The following is a 12,979-nucleotide window of genomic DNA, read 5'->3' as shown; positions in this document are numbered from 1 at the left end:
GTCCAAGGCTATAGTTTTAGTCCTTTTTAACTTGTGAGTTCTGATTTTGCAGAAGCAGCCCGGTGCCCAAACAAATATGATTTTGTTTAAATATCATCTTTAATCAGAGGCAATGAAAGTATATATTTATCAGTAAATATATAATTATACAGTTAAATATGCGACAAACGTATAACTGCATGGGGTTAAACTTCCAGGTGCTCTGGTTGGTTTTGCTCATTTCTTCCTTTATATATGCTTCAAGCTCGGCCTCCTTTAACCTCGGCTGGTCATGCGTTTGTAACTCAGATTCTGTATATAAGCAATAACTCGTCTGGTTTTAGCGGAGCCGAGTATAGCCTTAATAATCGAGCATACTTTGTCATTAATAGCCAAAACAGTGTCAACTGTGCCAAATTTGATCATGTTAGCCGAGCTGGCTATAGCCGTGCCAATTGTACTCAGTCAGTTGGCTAATTCCGATCGCTCCGTTGATAGCGAACACAACTAGTTGTTGAACCTGCAAACATAATGTATGATGTATAATATGTGAATGTCAGGCCAATGTATTACACAGGTAGGTAGATGTAGCATTGTCTTCAAGTTTTTTCGTTCAACTCAGTCTACTTACAGATATAACAAAATCAGCAGACAAATAGTAGCATAGATGATGTAATAGATCAAAACTTCATAACATACTCTGTGAGGTTGTCGTCAGGGAAGTGGCGGACTCTGACTGAGTAGCGTGTAAGTTGTTCTACTACCAAATTGTTATGTGGAGTATGAAACAGAGATGAACATCCTTCCAAGCAACTTTATCCAAACAAGCATAAGATAAAAATAGATAGAATTTTGTTATCCCACCAAAATCTGTCACATTATCCAACATGATCCAAAACGAAATAGTCATCTTAGCTTATTTTAGAGGTACTCATTACAATACAGAGCTGGGGCCACTTGTAATGCAAGTGGATTTTGCACTGCATTTTAACTTCAACTAGTGGAATGCTAAGTGAAATGCATCAATACATACGATACAATGGTATTCAGCAAATCCTTAGAATGATTCATATTTTACATAAAGTACACCTTCCCCATTCCCTACTAGGGCTTTAAAGTTCTAAACTCACTTCCTTGTTCATTGTCAGCAGACATTTTGGTCCTCTTGCTTTCTCTGCTGCTCCATTTCTTTCTCTGCTCCTTTCCACTGCTTTGCTTTGGTTGATCAACTATAACAAGAACTTTAAATTTGAGGTACAGGCCTTCTGTTTTTAAACGATCAGGTGATAAGAGAAAACCAAGCAACAATTTCACCAAGGGGTGGGTAGATAAAATAATATTGACAAAATTTCAAGCTGTCCTCTGCCGTATAACATGCTTGTCACTTCATGGTAAAAAACAATTCCTCATGTTTGGGACTTTCTCCCCCTTCTAAATTTTGACTGTTCCACAATCACCTTGTTTTTCATGGTTTTCTGCGTTTGGTCGCTTACGCTTTTCTCTCGTGCCTTCATCTCCTTGGTCAAGCTTTCGTTCTTCACCTAAGAATATAATTTAAACCACAGTTAACAGCAGATCACATGACTTTTTTCCCAGGAGACCTGCTTTGGTAGACAAGTTTTTGCAAACCATTTTTCCTAGGATAGCTTTGGTAAAATTAGAAATTATCCTCACCCCTGTCAAAAGTTTCTCCTGTTGGCTCTTCTGTCATATCTGTGTCTTCTTCTGTGATCTGCAACTTACAAAATAAAAAGTATAGACAAATTAGAACAAATTGATCTAATATATACATAAATGTATTACTGATCATAAGAAAGTTGCGTAGTGACACGCAGATCTTATCAGTTGACTCTTGGGCTGAATGTATTTTGAAAGTATAATCATACTACAAATGGAACTGCTTTGAAAACATTAGGTCTCATCATTTCCTCTAACAGCAACATGGTAGTAAACTAATAATTGAAGGTAAATGGACTAATACATGCCATGAAACATCAAAGTTGACCTACAGACTAAACATGGCCTGCAGTCTAACGTATGAGTGCACATACTGTAGTACCAAAATATTAAGCTTTTTGATATGACACGCATACACTTTTGGAGACAGATAACAGTTTTTTTCAAATACTCAGACTTCAAAAGAATGGTGTCGCTGACACCAACTATCCAACTGGACCCAGCAAAATAAATTGTTTGAGGTTTCAGTACTTTCTACAGTATTCAAAGGTGACAACAAATGTATCATAAGCATAACACATATTGACTGATGACAATGGCAACCCGATATTGCACATGGTGTTGAGATCTTACTGAGAATATCTTCAAGCTGCAGTTCCTGCAATGGCACCCATCGCCCAGTCTCATATAGCATGGCCGGTCTTTCTATCGCTGACTCTCCTGTTGATTGTTGTTCTGCTGGTTCCTCTGCTGCTCTTCTTAGTTCTGCAAATTATAAGCCCTATGTGCTGTATGTAAGTTACAAAATGTAAAAATTATACAAAAAAATCAGAATCAGGGCAAAGAAAAATATTTTATGACAAACTCCCACGATGAAGACAATGAAATAATTGATTGTTTTACCAAAACGAAATCACAGGTTCAGTGCAGACAGACAGTTCTCACTAACCCAACAGTCGTGTTCCCTGTTCTGTTCACCGTTCAGAAAATTATATTAATTGAATTTTATTCCCAATCCTTATTTTTATTTACAAGAAAACGAAAATAGATATACCTCAAACTGAACTTTCTTCTATCTATTTTATATTCATATCAATATTTATATTATATTTTGATATCAAAAGATATCAAAAGACTTGAGAAAATACAGAACACCGCTTTAAGGTTCATTTTTAAACTAAAGGGGCAAGTCAGTTTTACAGAAATAAGAGCAAATACAGGGATCGACAGTTTAGCTAAACGGCGAAAAGATATTAGGTGTGCATTTTATTTAAAAGCAGTAGAAAGGAAGTTTACGGTCCCTGATTTTAAAAATACTATCAAGCACCACAACACTCGACAGAAAGCAGGTCTGTTTGTGCCAACAATCCGGACAAATGCGTTTTTTAATTCTTTTTGGCCGAGAACAACTTGAGACCTGAGAGATTTTTAGTAAAGAATTTTTGCAATAAAAGAGTTCCCACACCTTTCCTTCTTTCTAGAAGGGTGTAGTGGGAAAATCTTAGATTAGATTAGATATCGTTGTTATGGATAACGATATTCTAAAACGGGCCTGTTTTAGTCCACCCACTGAGAGCGTTAATAGAAAGTAAAAAGAAAGCCGCTACCTATAAAATATAATTAATCATGATTAACACGAGTATTAAATTTTGGCAATAAGATTTTTAGAAGTAATAAAATACAAGATAAAATGCGAGATTAGTACTACTGAGAATAATAATAATATATATATACACAAAGTACCAAACGGTACATCGTACTCCGAGTATCTTTTATTTGAATTATTAACATTTGTTAATAAATAAATAATTTTATTCATGATTTCATTTGAATCCATTAAAATCGAATACTAATTTCACTAGGCACGGCACCTAGTGACGTGTTAGAACATCAGCCTTTTTGTTCCTTAATCTCACGAAAAGACTGATGTTCTAGCAATACTCAACCCAAATGATAGAATATAAACCACAAAAATTGTCAATCTAATACTCATACAATTTTTATTTTCAAGTATCATTCTGTATATATTATTATATTATCTTTACAATTTTGTACTAATATAACACTGTAAAAATCTGTACAGGAACAATTACACTGTAGATTGTATTTATACACTCTCAAGTATTAACCTTTCATCTTGGCCCGAAAAAGGGGACATTTTCTCTGTTTTAGTATTATTTTTAATCAATAAAGAGTTCAGGATCATCTTAGGCACGTCACACGACTTTTACTAAAAAGCGATTAATTTAGATTCCTACGTTTTATTCGTTAAAATCTAGCAATTGCTTACTGTTCTTATCAAACGTGTACCTACATTGATTATTTACTTAACAATTTATCAATCATATCTTGTCGCGGAATACTTACGTTCTGTTGTAGTCTAGTTCGCAGTAAGTCTTTTAGTTTTCAGTTTTGTAATTTGTTAGAACCTTGCGAATCTAAGATAATAAGTATGAGCATGAAACGCGACCCCAAAACTACCTTCGTTTTAGACTCAAATCCATGACCATTTTAATTTCCTTCTTATTTTAATACAGCCCATACACAAGTCTATGACACTGTGCTCTAATGTTTACGTGGTGACTAGCTGCACTAATACCTGAGAGATCATTGTTTTATATGCGTTCTGATAGATTGAGGCTTACTACGTTATCTGTAGTATTCGCACTCGGATAATCACTGCATAGGTAGTATATCGTGAGGTCATACTACCGATTCCGTAATATTTTTACTACCAGTAGAGTAGTATTTCATGCAATATACACTGATATATATGCACACTATGACACTGTTAAGTACTATTACCAAAAATACAGTTATTATAATAGTATTTACTACTATAAATTATATTATGAAGCTATATGATCTTACTTGATTATGCGTACATCAGTTGCTCCTCCTCCGTGAACCGCGCCCAGAATAATCCCGCTCTCGTCGTAGTCTCCGGTCCTCCCTTTTCTCCAGCCGATCTCTCTCCCCCGGAAACATCCCCTTCCTTCCTTTGTCCTTGATCTCCTCCGCCCGTGATGTCGTAAATACAGATCGTAATTCCTATGCAGTATTACCTTACACCTTCCCCTCAAGATTTATGCAAATCTTTTAAGACGTCGCCGCATCATGGGGGGGAACAAAACTCGAAATTAGTAGAATAACAATGTTAGCCACATGAAAGTCAGTGAGTATAAAGACAGACAATATTTGCAAAACAAAGAATAACCCATTACAGGTTGAGTTTATCTGGAGGTTTTACAACTCTCCCGGCCCGTGTCTGATGGGTCTGTACACTCTGACGATGAGTATTAGAGGGGATGAGTGCTGGCTGAGACTGAAGACTGAGATTGGTTGATCCCTTACTCTTTTTGCGCTTCCTAGTGGGAGCCGCAGTCAGTGCCTGCGGAGAACAACCGCTTTTCGAGGAAGGTGACCGCTCAACGGTCCTATTCACTTGAGGAGTCTGTAACTGCAGAGGTTCGGAAGCAGGTGCATTTGGCACAGGCGCCTGCCGAGGTCCGGTATCTGTCGAGTTCTCTCTCCTAGGTAACATGATTACCTGACTGGTGCTTGCTTCACTTCTAGTGTTCAGTGTAGGATGAGCGCTATCTTCTCTCGATATACATTTCTCATCAGATGGGGACGACTCAATGGGTTTATCAACTTGCACTAGTTTTATGTTCCTGCGCAGCATGGCTCCATTGTCAGTCTTCAACGCAACTTCTCTGCCAGAGGACGCCATCACAACAGCTCTCAATGGTTTGGCTGAGGGGTCGATGAGAACCACCCCTGCTCTGACAGGCACTTGGTCCCGTTCAACCGCCCTGTGCCGTTGATTGAAAGTATGAGCCTGCCTACCTCTGTAGTCAGCTTCATAAGCGCGAAACTTCTTTACATCTGCTGGACTGTTGACGAGATATCCCATTGAATTCAACCCTCTTCCTATGAGAAGCTGGGCAGGGGTATAGCCATTCTGCAAAGGACTGTCATTATAGCACATAACAGCAGATTCAATCTCAACGTTTTTTGCCACAAGCTTCTTGAATGTTTGCACCACTCTCTCTGCATGACCATTTGCTTGGGGGTTTCTAGGGGAACTGGTTCAATGAATAATGTCCCATTTCTTCATTAGTTGAGCAAAGTTTTCAGAGATGAACTGTGGACCATTGTCTGTTACAATAATGTGAGGTACCCCTAATGTACATATGACCTTGTTGACAGTTCTGCACATCTCTGCAGCAGTGGCTCGGGGAAACTTTTCAGCAATCATGAACCGGCTATAATAGTCACTAATAACCAAATACTCATCACCTCTTTCATCAACGGTGCAGAAATCCATTGCAAGCTGCCACCAAGGTCTCTCTGGGAGAGGAGTAGGGATCAATAGCTCAGTGGGTACTTTCCTAAAGCGAATGCATGTGTTGCAGCGCTTAACCCTTTCTCTGATGTCCTGAAACATCCCTGACCACCAAATCGTACTCTGGGCTTTTCTGAGGCAGCGGTTCTCCCCCAGATGCCCCCTGTGAATGTCCTGCAAGACCCTCTCTCGTTCACTCAAGGGAATATACAATCTGTTGTAATAAAACAGCAATCCTCCTACAACAATCAGCTCCTCTTTGAACGAATTGTACTTTTTCAGATATTGAGGCAGATCACGGTAGTTTGGCCAACCCTCTTGAATATACCTCATTAATTGATTAGCTGTGGGGTCTGTTGAGAGGGAAATTTCAAGTAGCTCTCTTCTGGTTCGAGATATAAGAAGCTCTTCCATCATTTCCTGAATGAGTAACGGCTCCGGTTCTGACACTTTTTCTGTTCCTGCTGGAGCTCTGCTCAAAGCATCGGCAACTATCAACTTCTCTCCAGGGATGTATGTGACATCATACAAAAAACCGCATCATGCGCAAACAAAGTCTCTGAACACGAATGGGGAGTTTGAACAGTTCTTTCTCCGCCATAATCGATACCAGAGGTTTGTGGTCTGTTTCGATTTTGAAGTCGCGGCCAGCTAGATAGTAGTAGAACTTTTCTGCTGCCTAACACATGGCCAGAGCCTCCTTTTCTATTTAGGCATACCGCTTTTCTGTGTCTGTAAGGGCCCGCGACGCCAATGCTATAGGCTTGAAGCCATCAACAGTTTTCTGGAAAATCGCCGCTCCTAAACCATAGGAGGAAGCGTCGGTGGAAAGCCAAGTCTCGACTTCCATATCAAATGGGACTAGCACCGGGAAAGAGGAGATCTTTTGCTTCAGCACCTCAAACTCTTCGATCATTTCAGCTGTCCAATACCAATCGTTATCTTTCAGCTTGAGGAGAGATCTCATCGTCATGGTGTCATCTGATAGGGTAGCCATAAACCTACTAAGATAATTGACCATACCAAGGAATCTCTTTAAGCCTTTCCTGTTTTTAGGAATAGGGAAATCTTGTATGGCTGATACTTTTCCTGGATCTGCATGTATACCTGACTCGTCTATTACATGACCCAAAAAGGTGATACGAGTCCGAGAGAACTCACACTTTTCTTCATTTAGAGTAATGCCTGCAGAAGCCAGACGTGATAACACTTCTTTCACTTTACTGACGTGTTCATCTTCAGTTTCCATATGGATTAAGATGTCATCCATTTGACATAACACACCTTCCATGCCTTCCAGAGCCTTCTGCATCTCCCTCTGGAATATTTTGGGAGCCGATGAAATGCCAAACGGCAAACGCTTGCAGAAAAACCTACCAAACGGTGTGATAAAAGTAGTCAGTTTCTGCGAACTTTCATCCAACCAAAGCTGCCAATACCCGCTGTTTGCATCTAATTTCGAGAACACTCGTGACTTACCCAGACTGGCTATTGTCTCATCAGTGGCAGGAAGCGAGTGGTAAGCCCTTTTTACTGCTTTATTCAGGCAAGTAAAATCTATGCATACTCTGATCTTCCCATCTTTCTTGGTCACAACTATACAAGGAGCGCACCAGTCTGTGGGCTCCTCTATCCTCTGGATAACTCCGATCCTCTCCATTCGGTGGAGCTCTTTTTGTAATGGCCGGCGCCGAGCTGCAGCTATTCTTCTAGGAGTAGACTGAGCAAAAGGAGTTCTTTCATCTTTCAGCTGAATATGAACTCTGGATTTCATGGTACCTAAGCCTGAGAACAATGACGGAAACATCTCTTTCCAACCTGCTGACGAACCTTCTGCGATTTCAGACACTTTGAGAATGCCCAGCTGTTTGATGGCCGGTTTGCCTAACAGAGGACTAGCAAGCCCTTCAACAACGTAAACCCTCTCTTTGTGGCGTCTTCCTTCATGAGATAGTTCAACGATAGCCGCTCCAGGTACTGTAAGCTTAGTGTTTCCCACGCCGAACAATTCTCGAGTAGTAGGTGTCAGTTTCAACCCAAGAGCATCGCAGACACTAACTGGATTAGCCGAAACTGCAGCACCCGAGTCTACTTTAAATCTCACATTTTTTGAGTTCATCTGTAACTCTACGTACTAGGCATTTTCTGTTTCCGAGATGGTGTCAATGGTGTCAATGTAGTTTATGCGGCTTAGTCATTGGTAATTTCCTAAAAACAAGCTATCTACTCCATCGTCATTTTCCTCCAGTGCAGATACTTGCTGGGCTCCTTTGCACATTTTTGCCCAGTGACCTTTTCTCTTGCATTTGTTGCAGCTTGACCTTTCTGCCGGGCAACGACCACCAAAATGCTTCCACTTTCCACATTTTGAGCATGGCTGGTCCTTTGCGTTACTGCTCTTGTTTTCCTCGGTGTCAGTCATTTGTTTAGACGATTTGGGTTTATATCGCTGTACCGAGTCTACATTCCCAGCATACTCTTCTTTACCGGGACCCAGAGCACCAGACGTAGACGCCATTGCAGCTACATGCTCCTGATTTGATACATATTGCTTCGCCTTTTGAATGCATTACCTGAGTGTGAGATCAGGCACATCAATCAGGTACTTGCGAAGCTCGATGTCACGCACCCCCGCCACTATTCTATCCCTTACCAAGTCATCTCGCATATCGCCGTAGTCACAATTCTCACTCTGAACTTGGAGTTTAACTATAAACTGGTGAAGAGATTGGCCAGGTTGCTGAGTCATCTTATTAAACATTGAGCGCTCAAAAATAACATTTTTAACAGGCTCAAAATACGCTTCAAAAAATTTGATGCAATTGGCCAGTGTCTTCTTTTTGTTTTCGTCAGATGGCACGAAGGTAAACTGATTGTAAACTGGTACCGAGTCACTACCCATGGCCATAAGCATGTGACCGATCTGTTCGTCTACAGTGAGTTCTCGTAGTTTCTTCACAATCACATATATATTAAACTGCTCTTTAAAAACTTTCCAGGCGGTAGCCAGGTTGCCCGAGGAAAGATCCAAGGGCTTAACAAACTTTTCAGGCTTGGTTTCACCACTAGCAGACATACTCTATACGGTTTTATTGGCAGCTCACCACAATCAAGAAGATACTATGGATCATGATTAACAGGAAACAAGTTAGATAACACCAAAATATATGAGAGTAACAGTATAATTCACTATATTGTCTTTAAGAGTCAGGGTAGCAAAATTTTGCTCCACACAAAGTAAGCCTTCTCCTGCGATATCTCAGCAAATATCCGATCTTTTGCCTCAACGCAACAGCTTCCAGAGAATCTGTGCCTTGTCGAGCTCGCCGTTGTAAAATACTGTCACACAAACAGCAACATTTTACACGATTACGCTTGTAGGTTCGATATATTCTGACACCATATGAAGCTATATGATCTTACTTGATTATGCGTACGTCAGTTGCTCCTCCTCCGTGAACCGCGCCCAGAATAATCCCGCTCTCGTCGTAGCCTCCGGTCCCCCCTTTTCTCCAGCCGATCTCCCTCCCCCGGAAACATCCCCTTCCTTCCTTTGTCCTTGATCTCCTCCGCCCGTGATGTCGTAAATACAGATCGTAATTCTTGTGCGGTATTACCTTACATATATAACTACATTTTTAAGTTATGTATATGCATTCTCTGGTGTGAAAGTATTTGCTGAATATGTGTGTGTTTAGTATGGAATTTTCATAACTACATTTATTATTGCAGACAGATTCTACAAGATGCCAAACATGAAGGCAAATGCCTGGAAAGAAATCGCGGGCCTGTTGATGCTGAGCTCGCAAGAGTGCGAATCAAAATTTAAAAACTTCCGAACAATTTTTAATTTTTATTTCAGGACAATCTAAATATTTGAAAAGTGTAAAACATTCAAAATCATGTGGACTATTATTTTTTAACATGAAGCATGTTAAAAAATGTTGATACAATGTTGATTTTAAAGCTAAATTTTAACTAGCTGAACTTTGAATTTCTTTAGGTGCTTCTTGGTGTAGAGCAGTGTAAGGCGGTGAGATTTCTGAAAAGTCATTTCAATCATTGAGAGCCAAAATCAAATGCGGCTGAGAAAGGTAAGGGCAGTTGGATGGTCATTGCTGACAGAGTTCGATGACCCTTTTACACCTGGCCCAAAACCGGCAGAGCCTAAACCGGAAGACCCTGAACCGGCAGACCATGAACCAGCACACCCTGAACAGGCAGACTCGGAACCGGCAGACCCTAAACCAGTAGAGACAAGACCCCATCCAGGAACATCAACATCGATGATCAATATCAACAAACTATTTTCAACTATAAATATAAATAACTATAAATATAAAACAACTATAAATATTTCTATTTATTTGAGTTTAGTTTACTTTGACATTGCTATTAACATTTACTACATCAATAGTAATTTTAATAAGAATAATAAACATGAATTATTGTTATCGTTAGTAGTTGCATCATTATTAATTATTTCAAAAAATACAATATCAAGTAAAAATATTGCCTACATTAAAGTTACAACTGCTTTTTAGTAAACATTTATTGCTCATATTCTAAAAACTATTTATTATTAGGATTTCAAATGCCAGTTATCAACGATATGATCAGTCACAGGAAATTTTGAATTTTTAGTTAAAACAATTGGTAAGCTAAGTATACAAAAAACACCAAGAAAATGTACTATATTCCTGTGAGTCAGTAAACGTAGTTTGGGTATCACATCAACATGCTGTGTTACCCAGTTAATTTGTGTCTAATGACGATCATGTTTTCCTTTTGTTGCAAGCATTTACAATTTCGATGAGGCGTCACAAAATTGTCAATGAGCCATGAACCAATAAACTGATTTTAAATTTTTTTAAAGTTATAGAAAAATAAGATGTTGTATTATGATGTACACTAATACGCTTGAGAATGTCAAAAATCATTTTGAAAAGATTACTAAATTTTATGCTAGATTCCCGTGAGAATAATTTTTACCGATATAGACGCTTTCAAAAATTCTACACTCAGTACAAGAGAAAACATCAAGCGCCAGAATTGTAAATAGCTAACACAACAAATCGACTAAGATAAAATAGCAATGAATTACCTTGGAAAGCATTTGCTTTGCCTGGCAGAAAGAGTCATCGTGCCAGCTCGACATATTTATTTGTTATTTGATAAAACTCAGTTAAGAGTGCTGTCTTACACCAAAAATATTCAGGATCACAAAAAACACCATTATTTTATAGGTTTCTTTTTCCATCAAATTTTAATTAATTTTATGTGTTAGTTCAATTTCTAATGAAACAAAACTAATGGTCACAACTTTAGCAAAGAATTATATTTCACAGGTAGTTCTAACTACATAAATGTAGTATGAGTGAGAGAGAGCACTAGTTCACAACACTTTCTTGTTATTACAAATATATAATCAAAGGTGCTATTTTTTGAAGAAAAAACTAGATCTACAAACGGAATTACTCTATAACAATTCGTTTCTGACCAATTTTAATTTAATCATATTTTACACTATTTTAATATATAATTAGTTTTAGCAACCTTGTAACAATCCTTTTCTGATGAATTTTAATTTATTCATGTTTTAAAACTTTTTTAATGTATCATTAGTTTTCTAAGTGAAAAATTGTGACATAGCTATTTGTCACAGTTTTGGCAACATGGTAAGAATTTTGGTAAACGGAGTCAACACAATTCACGGAGTCACCACAACAGTTGACTTGAGCGCAAGAGCTAAACAAGAGCTGGTAAATTTGTAAATTCTTATGCGAGCCTAACATCCATGGTAAGACAAAACATATCAATTTTTTTATGCATGAATACACATTAGATCAGATTATTTTATGACTTGTAGGCCTACCAATAATCAATAGAAAAGACTGTAAAAGATTTACCAAAATAGAACGAATGGAACAAGATGTATACTCTAAAAGTTTTATAGACTTTAAAAGCTAACAACAAAATATATTAATATAATTTTCTATTATGAGAATCACCATATTTCTAAATCTACTATAAGGATTTGACTAAAATATACTGTAATGTGTAATTGTACAACAAAGTTTTTAAGTTCTAAAATTACCATATTTTACTTTATCATAAGCTGTACAATAAAAGTACTATATGTATATTAAAATGTAATTAATACAAATGTTTTGTTGTTCATTGAGGTCACCATGGTACTGCATGTGGAAGTATTGTTCAGATTTATGGCGGTTATTCTCTGTATAAAGACAAACTATAAATTCCAAAGTTTTCTCAAAGTAAAATGAAACAACTTTTGTTACAGTTTAAATATTGTTGACTAGCATTTTCATCCCCAAGCCCCAATTCTACGGTTATTAACAAATGCAAAACACCGTCACACTGGTCATTAAAATTTGTCGCAATAGTAATAGGCCTGCTTGTGAAAATTATTGTAACTACTTCATTTAGACAAATTTTCAAAATAGAAAACTTGATGCATTTAGCAATTTTTTTACGATATAAATTGGTCAAGAAACACTTGCGCTGCAAAGGCTTGGCTTCGAAATATGGCACTCTAATTCAACTAAGATTATCATTTAAACTAAAACCAGTGTTACTGTAAAATGAATCCGGTATCCATCTTCAGCAATGAAAAAAAGATTTACATATTTCATTTGCAAAGTAGAATATACAGAAACTATTAAAATATATTTTGTTAAATTGAACCATGTTGGTTTCAGAAACATAGACGGCTTACAGACATTCTAAATATAGTTATAGTAATGAGGGTATAACTATATGAACAGAGATGATCGTCACAGCCAATCCTTTATATTGTACGTAAAACTATATTTCCATTAACAGCTTGCGCCATAAACATAAACCTAAGTGGTAGGAGATTTGAATATAAAATACAGTTTTTACACAAACTTTTGTAAACTATGTGCTTCTAATAAACTAATAAACTAATGATTAAGTTAATATTCTTTGACA

The 12,979-nt window shown here is 37.8% G+C and overlaps 1 protein-coding gene and 1 long non-coding RNA gene across 2 annotated transcripts; both read right to left on the bottom strand.

The window, feature by feature from the left end:
• Nucleotides 1-416: 416 nt before the first annotated feature.
• On the bottom strand, nucleotides 417-1,171 carry LOC137396130 (uncharacterized). Its single transcript, XR_010978477.1, has 3 exons — nucleotides 1,110-1,171; nucleotides 679-739; nucleotides 417-499 (listed from the first exon to the last, which is right to left on the bottom strand). It is a non-coding gene; the product is annotated as an uncharacterized lncRNA (long non-coding RNA).
• A 7,402-nt stretch (nucleotides 1,172-8,573) lies between these two features.
• LOC137397443 (uncharacterized) lies at nucleotides 8,574-9,080 on the bottom strand. Its single transcript, XM_068083733.1, has one exon. It carries the CDS (start codon nucleotides 9,078-9,080, stop codon nucleotides 8,574-8,576), a length of 507 nt encoding a protein of 168 aa, XP_067939834.1.
• Nucleotides 9,081-12,979: the final 3,899 nt, after the last annotated feature.

Source organism: Watersipora subatra, chromosome 5, assembly GCF_963576615.1.
Source record: "Watersipora subatra chromosome 5, tzWatSuba1.1, whole genome shotgun sequence".
Classification (NCBI taxonomy): Eukaryota; Metazoa; Bryozoa; class Gymnolaemata; order Cheilostomatida; family Watersiporidae; genus Watersipora; species Watersipora subatra.
Note: the sequence above shows the minus strand (reverse complement) of the source record. Positions and strands in the feature narration are given on the sequence as shown.